At 37.9% G+C, this 19,943-nt stretch overlaps 1 protein-coding gene across 1 annotated transcript in view; it reads left to right on the forward strand.

The window, feature by feature from the left end:
• SYNE1 (spectrin repeat containing nuclear envelope protein 1) overlaps positions 1-19,943 on the forward strand; it is a 304,753-nt gene that overhangs the window by 242,808 nt on the left and 42,002 nt on the right. The window contains exons 114-126 of the mRNA XM_030446636.1: positions 866-1,021; positions 1,708-1,878; positions 3,157-3,290; positions 4,315-4,519; positions 5,700-5,882; positions 6,763-6,909; positions 7,922-8,076; positions 8,429-8,576; positions 13,432-13,526; positions 14,518-14,752; positions 15,471-15,665; positions 16,192-16,317; positions 17,536-17,691. Coding sequence (XP_030302496.1) covers positions 866-1,021; positions 1,708-1,878; positions 3,157-3,290; positions 4,315-4,519; positions 5,700-5,882; positions 6,763-6,909; positions 7,922-8,076; positions 8,429-8,576; positions 13,432-13,526; positions 14,518-14,752; positions 15,471-15,665; positions 16,192-16,317; positions 17,536-17,691 — 2,106 coding nt within the window. The remainder of the gene's footprint in view (positions 1-865; positions 1,022-1,707; positions 1,879-3,156; positions 3,291-4,314; positions 4,520-5,699; positions 5,883-6,762; positions 6,910-7,921; positions 8,077-8,428; positions 8,577-13,431; positions 13,527-14,517; positions 14,753-15,470; positions 15,666-16,191; positions 16,318-17,535; positions 17,692-19,943) is intronic.

Below are 19,943 nucleotides of genomic sequence, written 5' to 3' on the forward strand. Positions count from 1 at the left end.
GTATTGAGGCATGAGGAAGATCACAGGCTTTTGACTAGGAAATGTTACATGCTAAGCTTCTGTACTTCGCTTTTTGAGAACATGATAAAGCCAGCAAGCTTTGGATCGGCAATTCCATGACCAGTCTTAAATCAGTCTTAAATCCCCTGTTGCCTTCATTTGTTTTCACGCCCACTGTTAATTTTCTTCCCATTTTCTTGGTTAGCATGAAGGAAGACTAAGCAGAGTAAAATGCTACATTAATGCTGCCCAATGACATGTAAACTTGAGGAGGCAATAAGCAAAATCCGTGCAGTTTGTTGCTTGTTGTCATTGGCTGGACTCCAATGAACTTTTCATCTAGCTGAAGGCTTGTTGGTCTCATGCAAGAGGCTTTGCTGCGACCTGGCAAAGGAATGGACTCCACTTCATGTGGAGACATGGCAAATTGACATCTTTCCCTAGGAAGTAACTTTGTCCTTTTCCTTGGATAGCAAAACTTTTTTTTTTTCCAAAGACTTAGGCCAGCTGTCAACTAATTAAAAGGCCCTCTCAGTGTTCTAGAACAAACTAAGACACACAACAATTTTCCCATGTATTCAAACCGCTGTCCTGTTTTTAATGAGCTTTTGACTCTTACCTGAAAGAAGTGGATTACACAGAAGTTTACTGTAGAGGACATACTTCTAGTCAAATTATTGAATGCTTTAAAAAGAATATAAAATATTAAATAAAAATGCTGGTGAGTTGATTCTCTTGAGAATAAAAAGCCAAAGTATACAAGTGTGACTTTTTTAAACTAAGGAGCTTATGGGCATCTTTTCTATCTCAACGCTTATCTATCCAATTAAGCAAAAATACTCAGGTATCTTCTTTCTTTTTTCAGGAACTGGAGGAATCAATAAGAACAAAGGAAAAAGAAGTAGAAAACGTAGAACAGAGGGGTCTGTCTTTGATACAGAACAAGAAGGAAGAAGTCTCTTCAGTTGTTATGAATACACTGCAAGAAATTAACCATTCCTGGGCCGCTTTGGATCACATGGTAAAAGAATCTTAGGGCACAGAGGAGAGGGACAATTAGCAGTTTGCAGCAAATGGGTATTTTCTGTATTTTAAGGGAAAAGATTCTGGATTGTGCCCCTGCTTCTATCCATCCTCACATTTGTATGTATACTCCCCATGAACTGGTTATATCCCAAGGATGCTTTTAATTCTTTTAATTGAAGCTCTTTAGATGCTTCCTGATACTTAGTGGAAAGGTACCAAATGATCTGTAAGGAAGTGTCTTTTCAAACACAAGGTCTTGCAGGACCCAAGGTAGAGATCAGCAGTACTTGTCATCCAGAGCTTGGTAACATTGTTCCACCCTCTCAGAAGTAATGCAGTGTGCTAGTCCTAGCCTTTCTGCCAGCTGTCTTAGGCTGACCTAAGGCCTATGGAATACATGTTTCTTAATCTTAAAAAGTTTCTATCGATCCTGCTTTGGACCAAGGTAGAATGGACATGGTGCCTTCTCAGCTCATGCCATCTCAGATTTATAAAATCAAGGTGAACTTCGTGTTGTACCCAGTGTAAGTCCATCTGATTGTTGAGCAAAATCTTAATTCTCAAGAGGTTTAATATTAGACATGTAAAACAGGTAGTAGCTGAGATCAAAAGGAAGGAAACAATTTAATGAAATATCTTGAATGCTTTTGATTTACTCTTTTTTTTCTTCCTTCCTCCTAGGTTAGCCAATTGAAGATATTGTTGCAATCTGTTCTTGATCAGTGGAGCATTTACAAAGTTGCTTATGAAGAACTGAATAGTTACCTGACAGAAGCCAGATATTCTTTGTCCCGTTTTTATCTTCTTACTGGTTCTTTGGAAGCTGTGAAAGTTCAAGTTGACAGCCTTCAGGTGAAAAGAATACTATGCCTCTTGACATACTAAGGATAGATTTAAGATTAAAATTGTCCTTTTTGAACTGATTTTTGTTCATAAGAAATGGAAGTACAAACATACTGACCTGTTGAAATCCCATGACAATAAGAGGACATCTAGTCAAATAGCCATTGCATTTTTCATTTTGCAGAAGAAATAAAATGGTCATACTTGTTTTCTTTTTCAATTTTTGATGCTGTTCTTTATATTCTATTTATATATATTATATATTTATATAATATATATATTTATATAATATATTTATATATATTCTTCTATTGTCTATTCGTTAAAAGTATTTAAATTGTGCTGGTTACTACTAAAACCAAAGTTTCTCACACTGCTTTGTCAGGCTGCTGAGCTGCTGGTACACATTGAGATCACATTTTAAACTTCCCCTCTTGCCTCAACAATGTACTTAGAATAGATGGAAGAAATGGAAGAAAAGATGGAAGAAAATAATATTCCAAAACCTGAGATACTCATGTATTTAAGTGGTTTTCCACTGTAAAAAAACCATAAAATACTATGAGAATCCTCTTAAAAATGACAAATTAAAATTAATTGAAATGAATTAAAGAATTAAAAATATAACAAATGTTCCATTACATAAAGTATCCTTTTATTTCAAATAAATGTTTGTCTTTGGAATAAAAAATAATTATGCAAACAATTCCAGGTGCTTAAAATAGCAAGTTGTTTTTGTTGTACAGAAAATAACTTTTTTTGCTTATTAAGATTTTGATTATGCTGTTTAATCAGGTTGAGATTTTCTGGGATGCTCAGACTATAACTATATTCACAAAAATATTTTAAGGTTAAAAAAAAAAAAAAAGGAGCATTTCCATAATCACTCTTTCCTGATGCTGTTTCTTTTTTTTTATTCTCTCATTCTAAAAAGAAAAATGTTATTTAATTTCTTTTTTTCCATCAGTTACATTTTACTTTCTGAAGCAGTCTCATGCAGTACTACTTCTATGCAGAAGTACTTGTTTATAATCATTTCTTTTACCATATTTTTACATTTTGAGAAAGTAGGGTAAAATTTTTTTTGCTTCACCTTGATATTGAGTTAAATTTATAACAGTCTTTATATTAAATAACCTTCTCTTTAGTCAAAACATACATGAAATCAAGTTTTGCATTCATAACCTATATGGTGTAATTGATACATACATTGAGATGTTTCTGCATCGTGCCATTGTAATACCTTGTGAATTAATATTTTTTTCCTTATTCTTCTATCCATTTTAGAGCCTACAAGATGAATTGGAAAAGCAAGAACATAGCTTACAGAAATTTGGTTCTGTAACCAATCAGTTGTTGAAAGAATGTCACCCACCAGTGACTGAAACACTTAGCAACACTTTGAAAGAAATGAATATGAGGTAGAAATTGTCTGTGTATTGAACTTTCAGTGGTATGATCAGAATGCATAAGGTTCCCCAGATTTTAGGTTGCTTTTTCTAGTTTGAAGGAAGGGTATGATATCCAAGTCTTCACCAGTAACTTGGCAAACAACTTCCTCTATTTTGAATCCAGGCCAGAACCAGAGTAAGGGATAAAGAATTATTCAGCAACACAGAAAGGATCCCAAAGGAAAAACTAGTTTAATGGAAAACTGTTTCTTTTTAAAAAAAAAAAAACAAAACACACAATAATTACAAATTTATTTTGATCTGTGGTCCATCCTGTCACAGATTCATAAAGTGGAGAGAGAAATTATTCATTCTGTTTCAAAAAAGAAACTGTAGGACTTAACAGTTGCAACAATAACTGACAGCAATATTTTTCAATTACTTCTACATGAGAAGAATGTAGAAATGAAAATTCTAATTCTCTTAGTAAAGAAATAATGAGGAAATCTGATAAATACCAGCACATTTGAGAAAGCACTGGTTATCATTAAAGACAAGAATTCAAAGGAGGTTTAGATATTTAATTGGGTAATAAAGAGTTTTAATAGGTCTGGAAGTATTTTAGAAGGGACTTGCACAGGGCTTTATAACTTTAACTGCTCTGTCAGAATCTGGGAGGAAATTAGAGCAGAAGAAAGAGCTTCTTGTTTACTTCTCTTTTGGGCTTCTTAGCCCTTTCAAGAAACTGGTACTGCCTGCTCATTGCCAGTCATGGATGCTCTGTGCAGTGAACCAAAGTATGAAATCCAGCTCTGACCTGAGACATCAGTAGGCAACATCCAAGACTTCACACAGATCAAACCCAGTGTGACAGGTCAGAACAGCCTGTTGGCATGTTCCTTTGGCTTAATTTTTCTCCCTCCTGCCAAGTGCCTGGGTCTTGACCACATCGAAAGCTAAAAGCTGATGGGAAACAACGGAGAGAGGAAGAGGGAGGGGTTAATTCTTTTGGACTGCCAGGCTTTTTCCATCATTCATCCCATCTCTTCACCAGGTGGAACAACCTTCTGCAGGAGATTGCAGAGCGGCTGCGTGCCAGTACAGGCCTCCTCCAGCTGTGGCAGAGGTACAATGAGTGCTACCAGCAGTGCTCTTCTACAGTCACCCAGCGGGAAGAGCAGACAAATGACCTCCTGAAGAATGCTACCAGCAAAGACATTGGCGATGATGAAGTTACTGCTTGGATTCAGGATTGCAATGTATGTTCAGATAAGCTTCACAGTTTTTTGCAGCTCACTGGGCTAAAAATCTTAAGAGGCTCTGTGCTTGGTGTATTGGAAACATGCATACAAATACATTTCTTGTTAGTGAAGCATCTCAGGCACAGAAAAGACTGCTTTATATCTGCTTCCTAAATCTCGTGAGTTTCTCATACTTTTCATGTTATCCCTCCATCACTTTTGTGATGTTGTTTTGGAAGCTTGCGTGTGAAGTCCTCTCTCAGGAGAAGATGGATAAATTCTATCCTTTGATTCAGTCTTAAGTCCCTGCTTATTAAAGGGATTCTTGCTTGAGAAAATACCTTTCCCAGAGCTATTGCATTTCTTATAACAGAAAGAAATGTGTGAACCTTCCACTATATTTCCACCAGTCAAGTCTGAATACAAAGAGACTGTATAAGTTCTGGGGATGTGTTTTTCCTTCCTTATGGAAAGACACAATTCACTCTGAAACCTTGAAAATCTTCTTATATATTTCAAGGCAGCAGAATGCTTTATTTCCTATCTGTGTTTATATTTTTATTCTGTTTCATTGAAAAAAAATTAAAAATTAGAATACTAATTATCTTAGTGTCAGCAAAGAACTGCAAAGAGGAAAATGAACACATTAATGAGTTTTTTGATCATTTGCTGCCAGACTTATCTGGACTGGCAATTCAAATTGTTCATGTTGGGTGATTTCTTATTTTTCTGATGTTTCATTCTATAGCCATTATGTTAGGCCATTTGGCCATTAGGCCAAAAGTTAATTTTCATTCCTCCTGGCAATTTGTAGCAGGAAAAAAAAAAGAGAAGGTCTAGTCAGACCTGAATTGACCCACAGTGAGGACTGCCACTGCTTAGAACCCTCATGTGAGTAGATCCAAAAGGTTTATTGCAAGAAGTATTGCCTCATCAGTAGCTTAGGCTTGCTCAAAGGAAGCTGAGCAGTCACTTATTTCTTTTTGTCTGTGCATGGGTACTTTGTATTTTTTTAATCTGCACATCATTTCCTTTTCATGCAGAGTTGTGAACAGACACTGGCTTTGAAATACAATAGAGAATTTTAATTTGTGCTGTAGTGTTGGAGTTTGGTCATTTTTTTTTTCCTCCTTTAAATCAGGGGAGGATGAGAGCAGCAGAGTGTCAGGTTAACTATCTATTCAATGTGTCACCACAGGATGTACTCACAGATTTGAAGACAGCACAGGAGTCACTGCTTGTTCTACGAGAACTGGGAGAGGAGCTAAAAAGCCAGGTGGAGGCTTCAGCAGCAGCAGCTATACAGTCTGATCAAATCTCTCTGAACCAGAATCTGTCGAGTCTAGAACATGCTCTCCGCAAGCAACAGGCTCTCCTTCAGGTACACAGAGACTGTTTTCAGTCCTTGATCATCCTGAGGTATATGAAAATACATAAATTAGTTAAAACTGCCTGGGAAAAGAGAGTGGTGTTACCTGTTCATCAGCATTTCCTACATTTCCCTGGAAGCCAAAGCTGAGCATAGAAAATATGCTCAAGTCCAGCACAGAAACCTTGCAGAAAGGTCCAAATGGCAAAACTCATAGAGGGGCAGTGCCTCTCTGGAATGCTAAGGCCACCATGCTTTCTGCACACAGCAGTAGTGCTAACATCTGGATCTACATCTACTGATCACCTCTCTTCCCAGCTAATTCTTTAGCAGTAAAAAAAGAGATTCTGAATAATTGTGTGAAATTTATTTTTACAGTTTCTATCAATGTCAGAGACCTGAATGAAACCATTTTTGTCAAAGCCTGTTCAGCAGATGTCGGTAATTGCTTGTGACACCAGGGCCAAAAAGAGTGGCAGAATATATTCTGCAGGAAGTATATGGGTGAGAGAGCAGCAAAGGTGGTGGCTTCTGTTTGGGTGATGAAGATACACCTAGGAAATCTGTCATTATGTGAATGTGCTTATAACATCACTGTGCTGTAAGAAGGCAAAACATAAAAGTTTTTAATTTTAAATTGTGATCATAGGAGTTAGTTTCATACAAGGAAGCTAGGGAAAGTTATCTATTTCATGGAAAGGAGTTATTGATGCTCTTTGTTGCCTTATTGCTATGATGAAAATCACAGTCATCTCTTTTAAAAAAAAAACCCCACAATAACTCCAGTCTGTGAGCAAAGCAGCCATTACAATTGCTCCTAACCAGGAGTGAGATGTCAATATGGATACTATGTGACTGAAGATTCTAAATTGAGTGTTCTTTTCTATTTAAGGCAGGAGTGCAGGACTATCAAAACTTTTCCAAGAACCTGGAAGTCCTTGAGGCTTGGATAACAGAAGCAGAAGAAATATTGAAAGGACAGGATCCCAATCACTCATCTGATCTGTCAGCAATACAGAGTAGAATGGAGGAACTCAAGGTGAGTAATAAATTCACAACGACTTGATTTTGTCAGCCTAGTTGTTTGTAGTTTGGGCTATACACATTTGGCATCCATGCATTCTGTACTTATTAAAGGACTGTCACTCATGCAAAATGTAAGACTGAGGACCTGGAAGTTTGATGGCAGTTCAAGTGATTGTGTTATTCTGCCCCTGCATAAAGAAGAAAAGGACAAGCAAACTCCTTAGCATAATTTTTTTTTAAAGTTATTAAAATGGAAATGGAAATTTTAGCAAATTTTGGACATTTCCTTCATCTTGTTTTCTCTTTGCTTTATTTGTATTTATGCAATTCCTGTCTCAGCAGTATTTAGGTTAGGAGTTACATGACCTATTCATTTTTGGGCATATACCAAGAAATGTTCATACTATGTGACCTCCGTTTGAACTCTGACTCTTTCTTTTGTGGAGCTTTTTTTTTTTTTTTTAAATTCTTCTTTCAGAGGCTCCGACTGAAAGTTGATGAATTTCAGCATCTAGGCTGTTTTTGTTTTAACCTTCCATGATTTTTCTATTGGGATTAACTATATGCATAATTCCTCTTCAGGCACACTGAAAAACAGGGCATTTTCCCAATGCAGTGACTAGGAAAAAAAAAAAAATTAATAATGTTAATGTGAATTTGCCAGACTAGCATTCAGGTTAACAAACAAGGAAAAAGGCTTACTATTTTGACAATATATACATATGGCTTTAGACAATAGCCTACTTTTGCAACTCTGAGTATTAAGTCTCCAATTCAGCAAAACACTTTAGTGCAATATTACTTTATTTACTTGTGTATGTTTAAACATGAATATAAGTCTTTTCTTGGTGGGCAGTCAGGGGCTGAAAGCTGGAATTGCAATTTTTTCCTGGCACAGGGATTGTTTGCTCCTTGGTGGCAACCAAGGCTGTTCCAAATTTAACTGAGTGCTAGTTCATAATTTTGGAGTCTCTAATGGTGTAATTACTGAACTTCTTAGTTATCCCTTTTATTGTTTGTTGCAGAGTCAGATGTTGAAATTCAGCAGCATGGCTCCAGATTTGGACCGTCTTAATGAGCTAGGTTACAGGCTTCCTCTGAATGAAAAAGAAATCAAAAGGATGCAGAACCTAAACAGACGCTGGTCTCTGATCTCATCTCAGACTACGGAGAGATTCAGGTGGGGATAGCTGAAGATTGTTCTCTAGTTTTCTTAGATTACAACAGCTAGAAAGTATACCTTTTGCAGAATTATAGAAAACATTTCAGATAAGTCTTTAACCAGAGCTCGGGTTTTTTGTTGTGCTTATAAGAAAAGAGTGAAGCCAGTGAGCTGAGATGTTGGTTTTGCCAACAGAATTTAGAAACAAGGAAGACTGCTACTTTTTGATGTGTTGATTAAGTAAATTGAATGAGGCAGCTGAGCGGGGAAAGTGTTACTCTCTGATCTGGAAATCTTCTGGAAAAATTATTGCAAAGCTGTTAACACTGTGAGAGTTAACACTTAATCTAGTTTTCTTTCTTTCTTTCAGTAAGCTGCAGTCTTTCTTGCTGCAGAAGCAGACCTTCTTGGAGAAATGTGAGACTTGGATGGATTTATTAGTTCAGACTGAGCAAAAGCTGGCAGCAGAGATTTCAGGAAACTACCAGAGCCTTTTAGAGCAACAGAGAGCACATGAGGCAAGTCATTGTGTATTTATACATAACTACAACACATACTATTTATACATAAATGGAATACACATTCTTTTGTCGAGTAATATAATAGCAAGTCTTGAATTTAATTATATTTGTCTGCACTGTCTGAGGGTATCTTACTTTAAAAACAGAAGCATGTAAATATGTCAATAGTACCCAGTTTGGGAGAGGACTTGACTGGCTGTCTGCATTTTTGTGTGTGTATATCTATATATATCTAAATATATATATAGATATATCAGTATAACTATGAGTGCCAGTATAACTATGAGTGCTTGCCCTCTACATTTAGTGTACATCAGACTGGTCTGTACCAAAGAAGTAAAAGTTTTCATTGGTCTCCCTATAGAAACTAACTTTTCCCTTGCAACTTGGCCCTTTGCCTTCAGTCTTAACTAGAGAAAATATCTGTTCTTTCAGTTTATTCTGATTTTGTTTATTTGTTTTTAAATTGCCAATATATACAGCATCTGAAAAGCACGTTAATAGAAGAATTTTCAGTCAAATACTGAGCTACGTAACTCATCACGGGGCCCCTATCTGGTTACATTTCCATGGAGAACAAACTGATTTGGTCTTCCATGTGTGCTGGAGTCATTTATCTGTAACAAATCAAGAACTAGCACAGCTTTTGCTGTAGAGAGACCTGATTCCAAGTGTTTATTTGTAGATGCATTTATGATTCTTCAGTGGAGTCAAGTGATGCACATTTTTTCTCCACCCATATTTTTACTGCCAAAATCCTGGTAAAGATCAAGTAAGACAAGTCAATTTTCATACCAAAGCTCCCATGTGGCCACAGTAGTTTCAGTTCCCACAACTTTTTCAGCTGACTTCCCCGTAGACTCAGGTCAGGTCATAGGGAGAGTCACGTCCTTCCCTCCCACCCCATTGCTGTATATCTCACAGCAGAGTGTTTGGATGAATGTTTGATAGCTGAAAGTAATTCACAACTGTTCTCTGTGTTAACATACATTTGCTTTAGCATTTAACTGTCTTTGGTTTCACAAATGTCATCCATTTTTTTCCCAAATTTTTGAGATTTGAATGTCCAGAAATCATTTATGTCTAAGTAGATAAATTACTACTGCTGTGTCCAGTCATAGATATAATTTTTGAAGGCGTTAATGCCAATATTCTTGCCTTCAGTTGTCTTGAGATCCCAGATTAATTCTTTCCTGAAGCCTTGACCTGAGCAGTTAGCTCAGATGTGTTACTCAGATACTTTGTTGAAGCTTTTTTAATGGCAATTACAAAGTCATGTTTCAGAATTTAGAGAACTAATATCTGATTTTTAAATACTTCATCCTAAGTAAATGTTTTAAACAGCAACTTTTTTCTTTCTATCTTTCTTTTTTACCTAAAGCTTTTTGGCATTTTAAAAAAATCTAAAGTTATTCAGTACTCAGTGTTCTTTGCAGTGCCTCCTGATAATAATGAAGAATTTTCTTCCCATTCCTCACAGCTGACAGGGTCGAATCTAAACTTCTTGAGATGAATTTTCAAATTGTTTTACTTTGTATTTTTTAAGATAATGAATAGATATTTTGCATTTGCAGAATGGATGTGGAAGTGCCTCCATGTCTGTTAATCAGCTTCACAGTGCTGACTCAGAGCTTTGCTGGTGTTTAGTCAAAGAGGACCCTAGCTCCCCAGTGAAGTAGAAATAACTTCCCACTAAAATTTACAAACCATCATTGTGGAGGTGATACCTTTTTCAAATATCATGATCAAATACTGGCATCTGTATCACTTAAGCCTGTCAGGATGATCTTGTCCTTGTCCAATTGTCCAATCCAGTACTGGGTTCCTTCTTCATGTGAGAGGAGTAGATCTTGACATTACTGGGTTAATGGCTGGATGTGGTGATATTAAAGGGTTTTTTCCAACCAAAATGATTCTGTGATTCTGTATCAATTCTTCAGACATCCATTTGCTGGCAGGACACATTTCTTGGGACTTGCACTCAGTGGCAGCACACTGTGACAAGCATTTGAGAAAGTGCTGGCAGGGGAAAGGGAAGTCTCGCCAACTCATTTACTGAAATTGGTTCTCAGTGTGCTGGTATTGTGCATTCCAGCACATGCCCTCCTTTCATCTTCCTTTGAATTCCTGTTTATGTGCTTCCTAGTGTTTATGTGATTCCTAGTGATCTGCGTATGTAGTTGGGGTGGCAAAAGATTCCACATAGTGGAGTATCCCTTTTATGTACAGCAACAGTGCACATGTGGTGAGCAAGCAGCTGTTGACAAAAAAGCCTCTGCTTTCAGCTTAGGGCTTGAATACCTCCACTCTAAGCAGAGTTCCTCATGCTTGATAAGCTGTAGCTTCACCTGTCTTCTTGAAAAAAAAAAAAAAATCTTATTCTGATTGTTATCATTTTGGTTGGAAGAGACCTTCAAGATCACTGAGACCACCCATAACCTAACGGTACGAATCATCAACCTAACTCTGACGACAAGTCCAGTGCTTCAACCATGTTCCCAAGCACCACATCTGTAAATTTTTAAATGCCTCCAGGGATAGTGATTCAGCTACTTCCCTGGGAAGCCTGTTCCAGTGTTTAATTACTCTTTCAGTACAGAAGTTTATTCTAATTTCTAATCTAACTGTCCCTGGCAGGGAGGGTGGGATTTTGTGTTTTTTTAACCAGTTGTATTCTGTCAAGTTTCAGTCTGTCAGCAATGTTACAATGCTGGTAGGTGCTGTTGCCTCTGTTGCTTCATCCATGCCCCCTCCCTTGAAATAGATATACCAGAAAGCAAAAAATCTGCCTTCTTCCTCAGCTTTCTGAAATTCTCAGCCCCACAGTATTGTGGGTCTATTCATGAGATAATAGAGCAACTAGTTTCCCTCTTGTTCAGGCTCATTTATAAGAACCAAGGTAGTCAAAGAACACTATCAAATACTTCTACAAGTAAACTTGACAACCCTGTTTCATTTTGCTAAATTAATTTATGACCAGGATATCATTTTCCAAATTAATTTAGTGATTAAGAGAAGAAAAATCTCATTTTGAAAAACAGCCCATCATGTAGAAGTCCTAAGATACATACAATGTGTTTGAGGGATTTAACTGTGTCAGGTGCTGGTGATTTTTATTCTGGCAGCTGCAGATGTGGGCATTGGCATGTAACAATTTGAGCTGATGAGAAGCCATATAACAGAGGTGAATCTGGATTTAGAAAATATTTGGTCGCAGTTAAGGCAAGGGTTAACGTCTGACAACTGCAAATACCATCATTATGAAAAAGAAAAATAAAGAATTTTTTTTAAAAAAAATCTCAAGCTTCACACCCGTATACTTTTTCTTTTAATCTCTCTTAACAACCTGATGTAGAGACATGATCCTTTGCTAAAAGATATTTTAAAATATGAATTTAATAATATATGTCATTTGATTAAGTAGTACTTAGTATTTCTTTTGTCTAAAGTAATATTTTATTATAAGGGACTTTAAAAAGTACTTTGAAAGGTTATTGTGACTAATGGTGAAAACTCGATAATAAATTGGAAGAAGTGGAAAATTGATTTCTAGCTCCTACACATATCTGACCATTTTTTCCTTTCAAGTTATACTGGCATCATAAAATTGTATTTAAAGTTTATATAACACTATCACACAAAATCTGTGCGTAAATTAAACAAAGCAAAGGTCTATAATAAGGCTTAGGTCTCCTAAAGTTCCCAGAAAATAAAAAATGCCCTTTCTGTCCATGCAGTAGCCTATCTGGATTTTCATAGAATAATGTAATGGTTTGGGATGGAAGGCATCTTTGAAGACCACCTTGCTCCAACCCCCATGCCATGAACCAGGATGCCTATCACTAGATCAGATTGCTCAAAGCCCCATCCACCTTGGCCTTGAAAACTTCCAGGGAAGAGGCATCCACAACTTCTCTGGGCAATCTGTGCCACTGTCTCACCACCCTCACAGGAAGAATTCCCTAATGTTTAACCCAAATCTCCCTCTTCAAGTTTTGATCCATTGCCCTCTGTCCTTTCACTACATACCTGTGCAAAAAGCCCTATCCCAGCTTTCTTGTAGGCACCCTTCAGGTATTGGAAAGCCCCTGTAAGGTCACCTCACAGCCTCCTCTTCTCTAGGCTGAACAGCTACAACTTCCTGAGTCTAGCTTCACAAAGGAGGTGCTCCCATCTCCTGATAATTTTTGCTCTCCTCTGGACATGCTCAAGGAGTTCTATGTCCTTTTTAGGATTCCAGATGGTGTCTCTCAAGAGCAGAGCAAAGTTGGGGGGTGAAATTACCTCCCTTATCCAGCTGTCTGTGCTTCTTTTGATGAGCCCAGTGCCCAGCTGGCTTTCTGCACTCCACACTCACATTGACATGTTGAGCTTCTTGTCTACCACCATCCCCAAAGTCCTTCTCCTCTCCCAACTTCTATTTGTATATGAGATTGCCTTGACCCAGGTGCAGAGCCTTGCACTTGGCCTTGTTGAATTTCATGCAGTTCACCCATAAAATCCATATTGTTCCAGTTTAGAGATCAAAATGTCTTACGTGTTGTAGTTTATAGTGCAAATCACACAATTGTACTCAAAGACATGAAACCTAACTCCTGATGTTATTATTTAACTTTTTAATATTTTTTATTTTTTTTTTATCTGAGGGAACTAAAAATAATTATTAGAAGTAGCAAGTAACTATTTAAGATTTTTTAGCCTTTTTTTGAACTTCATGAAAAAGCTCATTAATTAATTTAAATTAATTCATTTAAAATGAGATTTTAAAAATGAAAATTCATCCTTACCAGCACAAACAGGTGGAATTAAAATGTAAGATCTTGTTTTAACATCTTTGTCTCCTGTGCAACAGCTGTTCCAGGCAGAGATGTTCAGCCGCCAGCAGATTTTACATTCAATTATCTCTGATGGGCAGCATCTCCTAGATCAAGGACAGGTGGATGACAGGTAGATGTTCCTGTGTTATTGCTGCTGCTCGTTGTATGAAGTAATATTTAGACTGGAGGGGGACTTCCAGACAGAAAGTAGCAGATGTTCATGTTCAGATCACGATTTTCTGAGGTAGAAATTCTTATATCTTTGGTTAAGGCATTAATTAGCCAGTTCTTAAATAAGACAATGTTCTGTAGGATACGATGGGGTGTGTGAATGTGTGAATGCATTTGGGAATACAAAAGCCTTGAGACTGCTTCTGGCAAAGATTTGTCTTGGATTATGTCTGTAGACGTTACCTATATGTCTTTTGTGATGTACTTACAAAGTGTCGCTTTTACCAAAGGAGCCTGACAGATTTAGTGAGTTACACTTGATCTATGTCAGCTGGGGATTTATTTGCCTCTAACAAGAGGATTCCCTGATGCTGTATAAGAAAACCTACATCACATCCTAAATGTGATGGAATAGTAATTATCTGAGATTTTGGTTTACACTTGTGATCAAATGAATAAAAACCAGTGAAACACCAGTGGCTTCCACTTGTGCGTGCACATTGACTTTACTAAGGGTAATAAGGTCCTAATACAGGATGTACTGTTACTGGGATGTAAGAATTTTGTTAATGCCTTGTGCCTGCTTAAGCTCAGTAGTAAACCTGAGGGTGAATTGTGAAATCATGATTTACTATGAACTTGGCTAAGTCAAACTGGCAAAACCTGTGGGTTCTCTTCGTATATTTCTGGTGACAATGTAGAAGAGTTTTGTGTCTTGAAGGATTGGGGTTTTTAAGGTCACAATAATTGGGCCCTCTGATTATTCTCCCAGTACGTGAAGTTCTTACTCTGTCAGCTATCATGAGGCTTCCATGCTTTTTCCCCTAATATTTTATAACTGATAGCTAGAAAACACCTCTTTTCCTTCGTTTTCTTTCATGAAACAAATCATGCTCGAGGTAGGAAGGTTACTATGTTTTTCTGATTATCTATTTATCTGTTTATAATAGGGATGAATTTAACCTGAAGCTGACTCTTCTAAGTAATCAATGGCAAGGAGTAATTCGCCGGGCACAGCAGCGGAGGGGGATCATTGACAGCCAGATTCACCAGTGGCAACGTTACAGGGAGATGTCAGAGAAGCTGCGCAAGTGGCTTGTGGAAGTTGCCTGCCAGCCACTGAGTGGGCTGGGCAACATTCCTATCCCTTTGCAGCAAGCCAGAGCACTACTGGATGAAGTACAGGTATGTACCGTGTGTTTGAAAAAAAGAGGAAAAACCCTCTCCTTTTTTGCAGCCTTCACCGTTTAAAATGTTCTTTACAATATATTAGATTCTGTCTGCTTTGCAGAGAGCAACACTGGATGTTAGTTCTTCTTTGCACTGACATAGCCTCAGAAGCAGCAGTGTGATGAATTTGGAGTTCATAAAGAACATGCAACAGAAAATTTATTCAGCCCTCTCTATAGGGCCTTTTTACTTCTGTTTTTGCTTCGTAGCTTACATCACAGTGAAACTATATTGAAAAAACCAGCCATATTCTGTTTGAGGAATATAGTCTAGCTAACAAAATAAAAGGATATGTTGCATGTCTATCTTCATGTGAGGTTAACAGTATCTATGTAGCAGGTTAGTGTCTTCAAGCTTTTTTGCTGGAAGAGGCATATGATATTAAAGCTTATAAACATAATAGGGTCTTGAGAAAATATTTCTCTCTAAGAGCAATTGAGAAACTGGTATTAATGGTGAGAAAGTAGTTTTTTGTGTCTTTATCTCCTTGGAGAAATTTTCTAAAGGTTTGCTGCAGTGCATGATTGTGAAAAGGTTAGGGTAAAGCATTAAGGCAGTAGCTCATGCTTATGCCAAGGTATGCAATCAAAGTATGGGGTTGAGAAAGAACTACAGTGACTTGCAAACTGCAATTAGAAACATAAAGCTGACAGAGAACTATTAATATTTTCAGCTTAAAGAGAAAGTTCTTCTAAGGCAGCAAGGGAGTTACATCCTCACCATGGAAGCTGGGAAGCAATTGCTGCTTTCTGCTGACAGTGGAGCTGAGGAAGCCCTACAGACAGAACTTAATGAAATTCAAGAGCACTGGAAGATAGCTAGCACCCAACTGGAACAACAAAAGAAACAGCTTGCTTTACTACTGAAAGTAAGTGTGTGATTTCTTCTGTACTTCTTCAGCAAGTTCATGGTCTCTCTCTGGGAACCCTGTTGAAAAAAAAGTGTTATCAAGGGATAAGCACAAATACAGGAATTGCATATACACTATGTGAGTTCATGATTTTAATTTGCCACCTCTCAAAGTAGTACTTCACAGCTGGCTTCGATGTTAATTGATATATTGCAACTGATATTTCTAAAGGACCTTCAATAAAGACTGTTTGAATCCTATTTTCAACTTAAGAGGAAAAATGTAATTTATTTTGCACAGTGCTGGTTAATTTTTATACATTCTTCATTGAATACTAGACCTGCCTTATTCTCTCTACATACCAATGCCAAGATCTAACAGTGTAGTAGTCTGTGTTTCTTCCCAATGTCTTGAGTGCTGGCTAGTTAAGATAAACTTCCACTATTGCTATGAAAAAGTTTTCACTGTTTAGTGGTCACTTAGTCAAATCAATGTAAGTATAATCCAGACCTGAATTGAAGTCTAATAAACATTCTGCCTACAGGACTGGGAAAAATCTGAAAAGGGCATAGGAGACTCCCTGGAGAAGCTCAGATCATTCAAAAAAAAGCTTTCTCAGCCTTTGCCAGAACACCATGACGAGTTGCATGCAGAGCAGATTCGATGCAAGGTACAGCACTTGTTCTCTGGTGACTGTTGTCTCATCTTTGCCTGCCTTTATTCAGTGACCTCTTCCATGGTTAATAGGCTTCAGATTACTGACTACACAGACCAGTCAGCCATCCCTGTGACAAGAGTCTATCCATTTACCGTTTGCACAGGATAACACCTGAGTGATCTCACTGTAATGCAAAACCTGCAGGATAAATACAGATCTGATCAAAGTGAGATGAGAACAGGACCTGAAAAGTATGGAAGAAGTGCTAACTATTGGTGTGCTTTTATTATAGAAATTCTAAATGCAAATTTAAACTCTTGGTATCATAGAATCATAGAATCATAGAATCCTAGGGGTTGGAAGGGACCTCAAAAGATCATCTAGTCCAACCCCCCCTGCCAGAGCAGGGCCACCTAGAGTACCTCGCATAGGAACGTGTCCAGGCGGGTTTTGAATGTCTCCAGTGAAGGAGACTCCACGACCCCCCTGGGCAGCCTGTTCCAGGGCTCTGTCACCCTTACAGTGAAAAAATTTTTCCAGATATTCAACTTGAACCTCCTATGCTCCAATTTACACCCATTACCCCTTGTCCTATCATTGGTCACCACTGAGAAGAGCCTAACTCCATCTCCTTGACACTCACCCCTTACATATTTGAAAACAGTGATGAGGTCACCCCTCAGTCTCCTTTTCTCCAAACTAAAGAGACCCAGCTCCCTCAGCCTTTCCTCATAAGGGAGATGTTCCACTCCCTTAATCATCTTAGTAGCTCTGCGCTGGACTCTTTCAAGCACTTCCCTGTCCTTCTTGAACTGGGGGGCCCAGAACTGTACTTTTCATTTGAGGTGAGATTACCATGGGGAATCTAAGATAACACTTCTGTACTATATTTTTTGCAGTTTAGAAATGGATTAGAACTTAAAAAGATTTTCAGTACAGAGAAGTCTAAAACAATACTTGAAATTCTCAAATGCCTTTGAACTTCAGAGAGATTTGAGTAGTATATTGTTTATGACTACTAGATACAAAGCTGATCTATCATTCCCTTTTGGGGAGATACCTTTCTCAAAACTCTGAACATATTGGTATATATGGGGCTGAAACAGTCTGTTTGAAATGGTGGGTCTTAGATACTATTTAAATTCAATGGGATAACAACGCTTGTCTTCATGCTTCATCAGCATGTTCCGATTTGTATTTATTAGCCAGCTTGTGTTGACTTTCTTTTAGGAGTTAGAGAATGCAGTTGAAGGATGGAGAGATGACCTTGCACACCTCTCTCTGCTGAAGGAGACCCTGTCTACGTACATCAGCGCAGACGATATCTCCATCCTCAGTGAGCGCATAGAGCTTCTGCACAGACAGTGGGAGGAGCTGTGCCACCAGGCAAGTGTAATACTGAGTACTGATCCAGGTATACAGGTAATAAAAGTCTGGGGAGAAAAAGGGAATGCAAGTGGCAGCTTTTGGAAGAGATGCATGTAGGCACGCTCAGATTCAAAACTGGACTGTTTTGGTTTCTTGAATTTTGTCATGGCTGTGAGGTCATACCACAGCAGCCTTGAAAAAACAGCAACTAAGTTGCACTGTGTCCTGGGGGAGGAAGCAAGTGTGGAAAGATGACTGCTGCTTACCCTCTTCTGTTATTTTAATGTCAACATCCAACTTTGTCTGTCTGTTACTATTCACAATCTGAGATGATACCACTGCTATAGCAATATCTTAAACATAGTAATGATTTTCTTCCTCTTTTAATAACAACAGCTTTTGTCTCTGGTTTATGCCTATTTTTCCCTGTGACTGGCTGGGAAAAAGAGAGAAGTAATACAGTGTGCTGTGCTTTGGTGGAGGGGCTGTGCTCAGAAAAGATATCCCCTCAACATTACTGTGTTGTACCTTTCAGGTTTGCTGTTACCTTCTGCATCTTCAGACATTGGTATCTGCATTTTTCTTAGTATGAGGGAGAGTCAGTTGGCAGTGAAGTGAACTGAGGGGTATTGTTTGACTTTTCTGGGCATCACACTACTGTGTGAAACACACTAGTGTGTTTCTTGCCTTCTCTTTACACTTAGACATCCAGGTAGAGGAGTCTCTCTCACCCAGATTTTCAGATTGTCCTCATGTTGTTTCTGTGGAGTAGAGATTTCAGTAGAGATTGCAGTCCAGATACACTGGAGCTAACTTCAAAATAGTTACTTCATATAAAGTACCTGTGAAGGCTTCAAAAACACCTGCAATGCAGGAAAAATATGGCTAAATTACCAATGATAGGACCTGAGGGAATGGTAGGAAGATTTGCTGGGGAAAGTTTAGGTTAGGTATTAGGAAAAAGTTTTTCACACAGAGGGCAATTGAGCAGTGGAATAGGTTCCCCAGGGAAGTAGTTATGGCACTAAGCCTTCCTGAGTTCAAGAAGTGTTTGGATGGTGCTCTCAGGTACAGGGTGTGATTATTGGTGTACCCTACACAGGGACAGGAGCTGGGCTTGATGATCCTGATGGGTCCCTTCCAACTCGGCAGATTCTATAAAGAATGATTCACAGTTAACTTGTTATAAGTTTGTTCTATATGAATGAGCCAATGTAGACACATCTAAACCACAGTGTAGTCACTGCACATGTGTTTATGGTAAAAGGCAGAGAGGCAAGTAAAGTTTTATCTTAGTTATGTGCATACTGAATATTTCAGGATGTAACCTAGGGCAACACTGTTCAACCGTTGCTTATTTCCGGAAAGCTGCCACCAGGTTTAGAACCACAGAAAGGAAATGTGAGATCATGTATATGACCCTTTTAAGCCTAATGCAGTAGTTAAAGAGGACATCATTGTTGTTTGTGAGAGAGAAGATGCAGTGTTCGTCTCAGTTGAGATGCTAATATGAAGTTAGAAACAATGCAGATTACAGTGGGGAGGAAGTAAGTGTGGAAAGAGGACTGCTGCTTACCCTCTTCTGTTATTTTAATGTCAACATCCAACTTTGTCTGTTACTATTCACAATCTGAGATGGTACCACTGCTATAGCAATATCTTAAACATACTAATGATTTTCTTCCTCTTTAATAATGACAGCATTTGTCTCTGGTTTATGCCTCTTTTTCCCTGTTGGGGTACACCTCATTTCACTAGAATCTCCTAATGGGTCATGCCCATAAAGGAGAAGTAGTGATCTGTGAAATGAGTAAATTGGGACTGAAGTAGAAAAGCACTTATGCAAAAATATTGTTTGTGTTTGATTTTTATTCATGTACTTAGAAATCATTCTTATGCACAAATTACACAGTCTTAAGTTTGACCAATGCTATGTGTATATCTATTTGTTTTGGAGAAGCATTTGTCTCTTTCTTTTTTATTTACTCTCTTTGACTAAAAAGGAATTTTTATATACTCTATAACATTATATAGGTGAGTAAAAATTGAAAAAAAATAATTTTTTGGTTTTTAATGAAACCTTTGGGTTAGACATTGTAAAACAAGACATTGACAGGCTACTGAGTGCAATGCTTGGGTGTGCATAGGGTGTAGCTAACAGGAAACATGAGATTAACTCTTACCTCTAAACTCTGAGAGTTTTTGCAGTACATCTCTGGTTTGTTTTAATGACAAGTGGCTGGAACACATTTGCAGGGCCAGAGTAGTTC

The sequence above is a fragment of the Calypte anna genome, chromosome 3 (assembly GCF_003957555.1).
Source record: "Calypte anna isolate BGI_N300 chromosome 3, bCalAnn1_v1.p, whole genome shotgun sequence".
In the NCBI taxonomy this organism is placed as follows: Eukaryota; Metazoa; Chordata; class Aves; order Apodiformes; family Trochilidae; genus Calypte; species Calypte anna.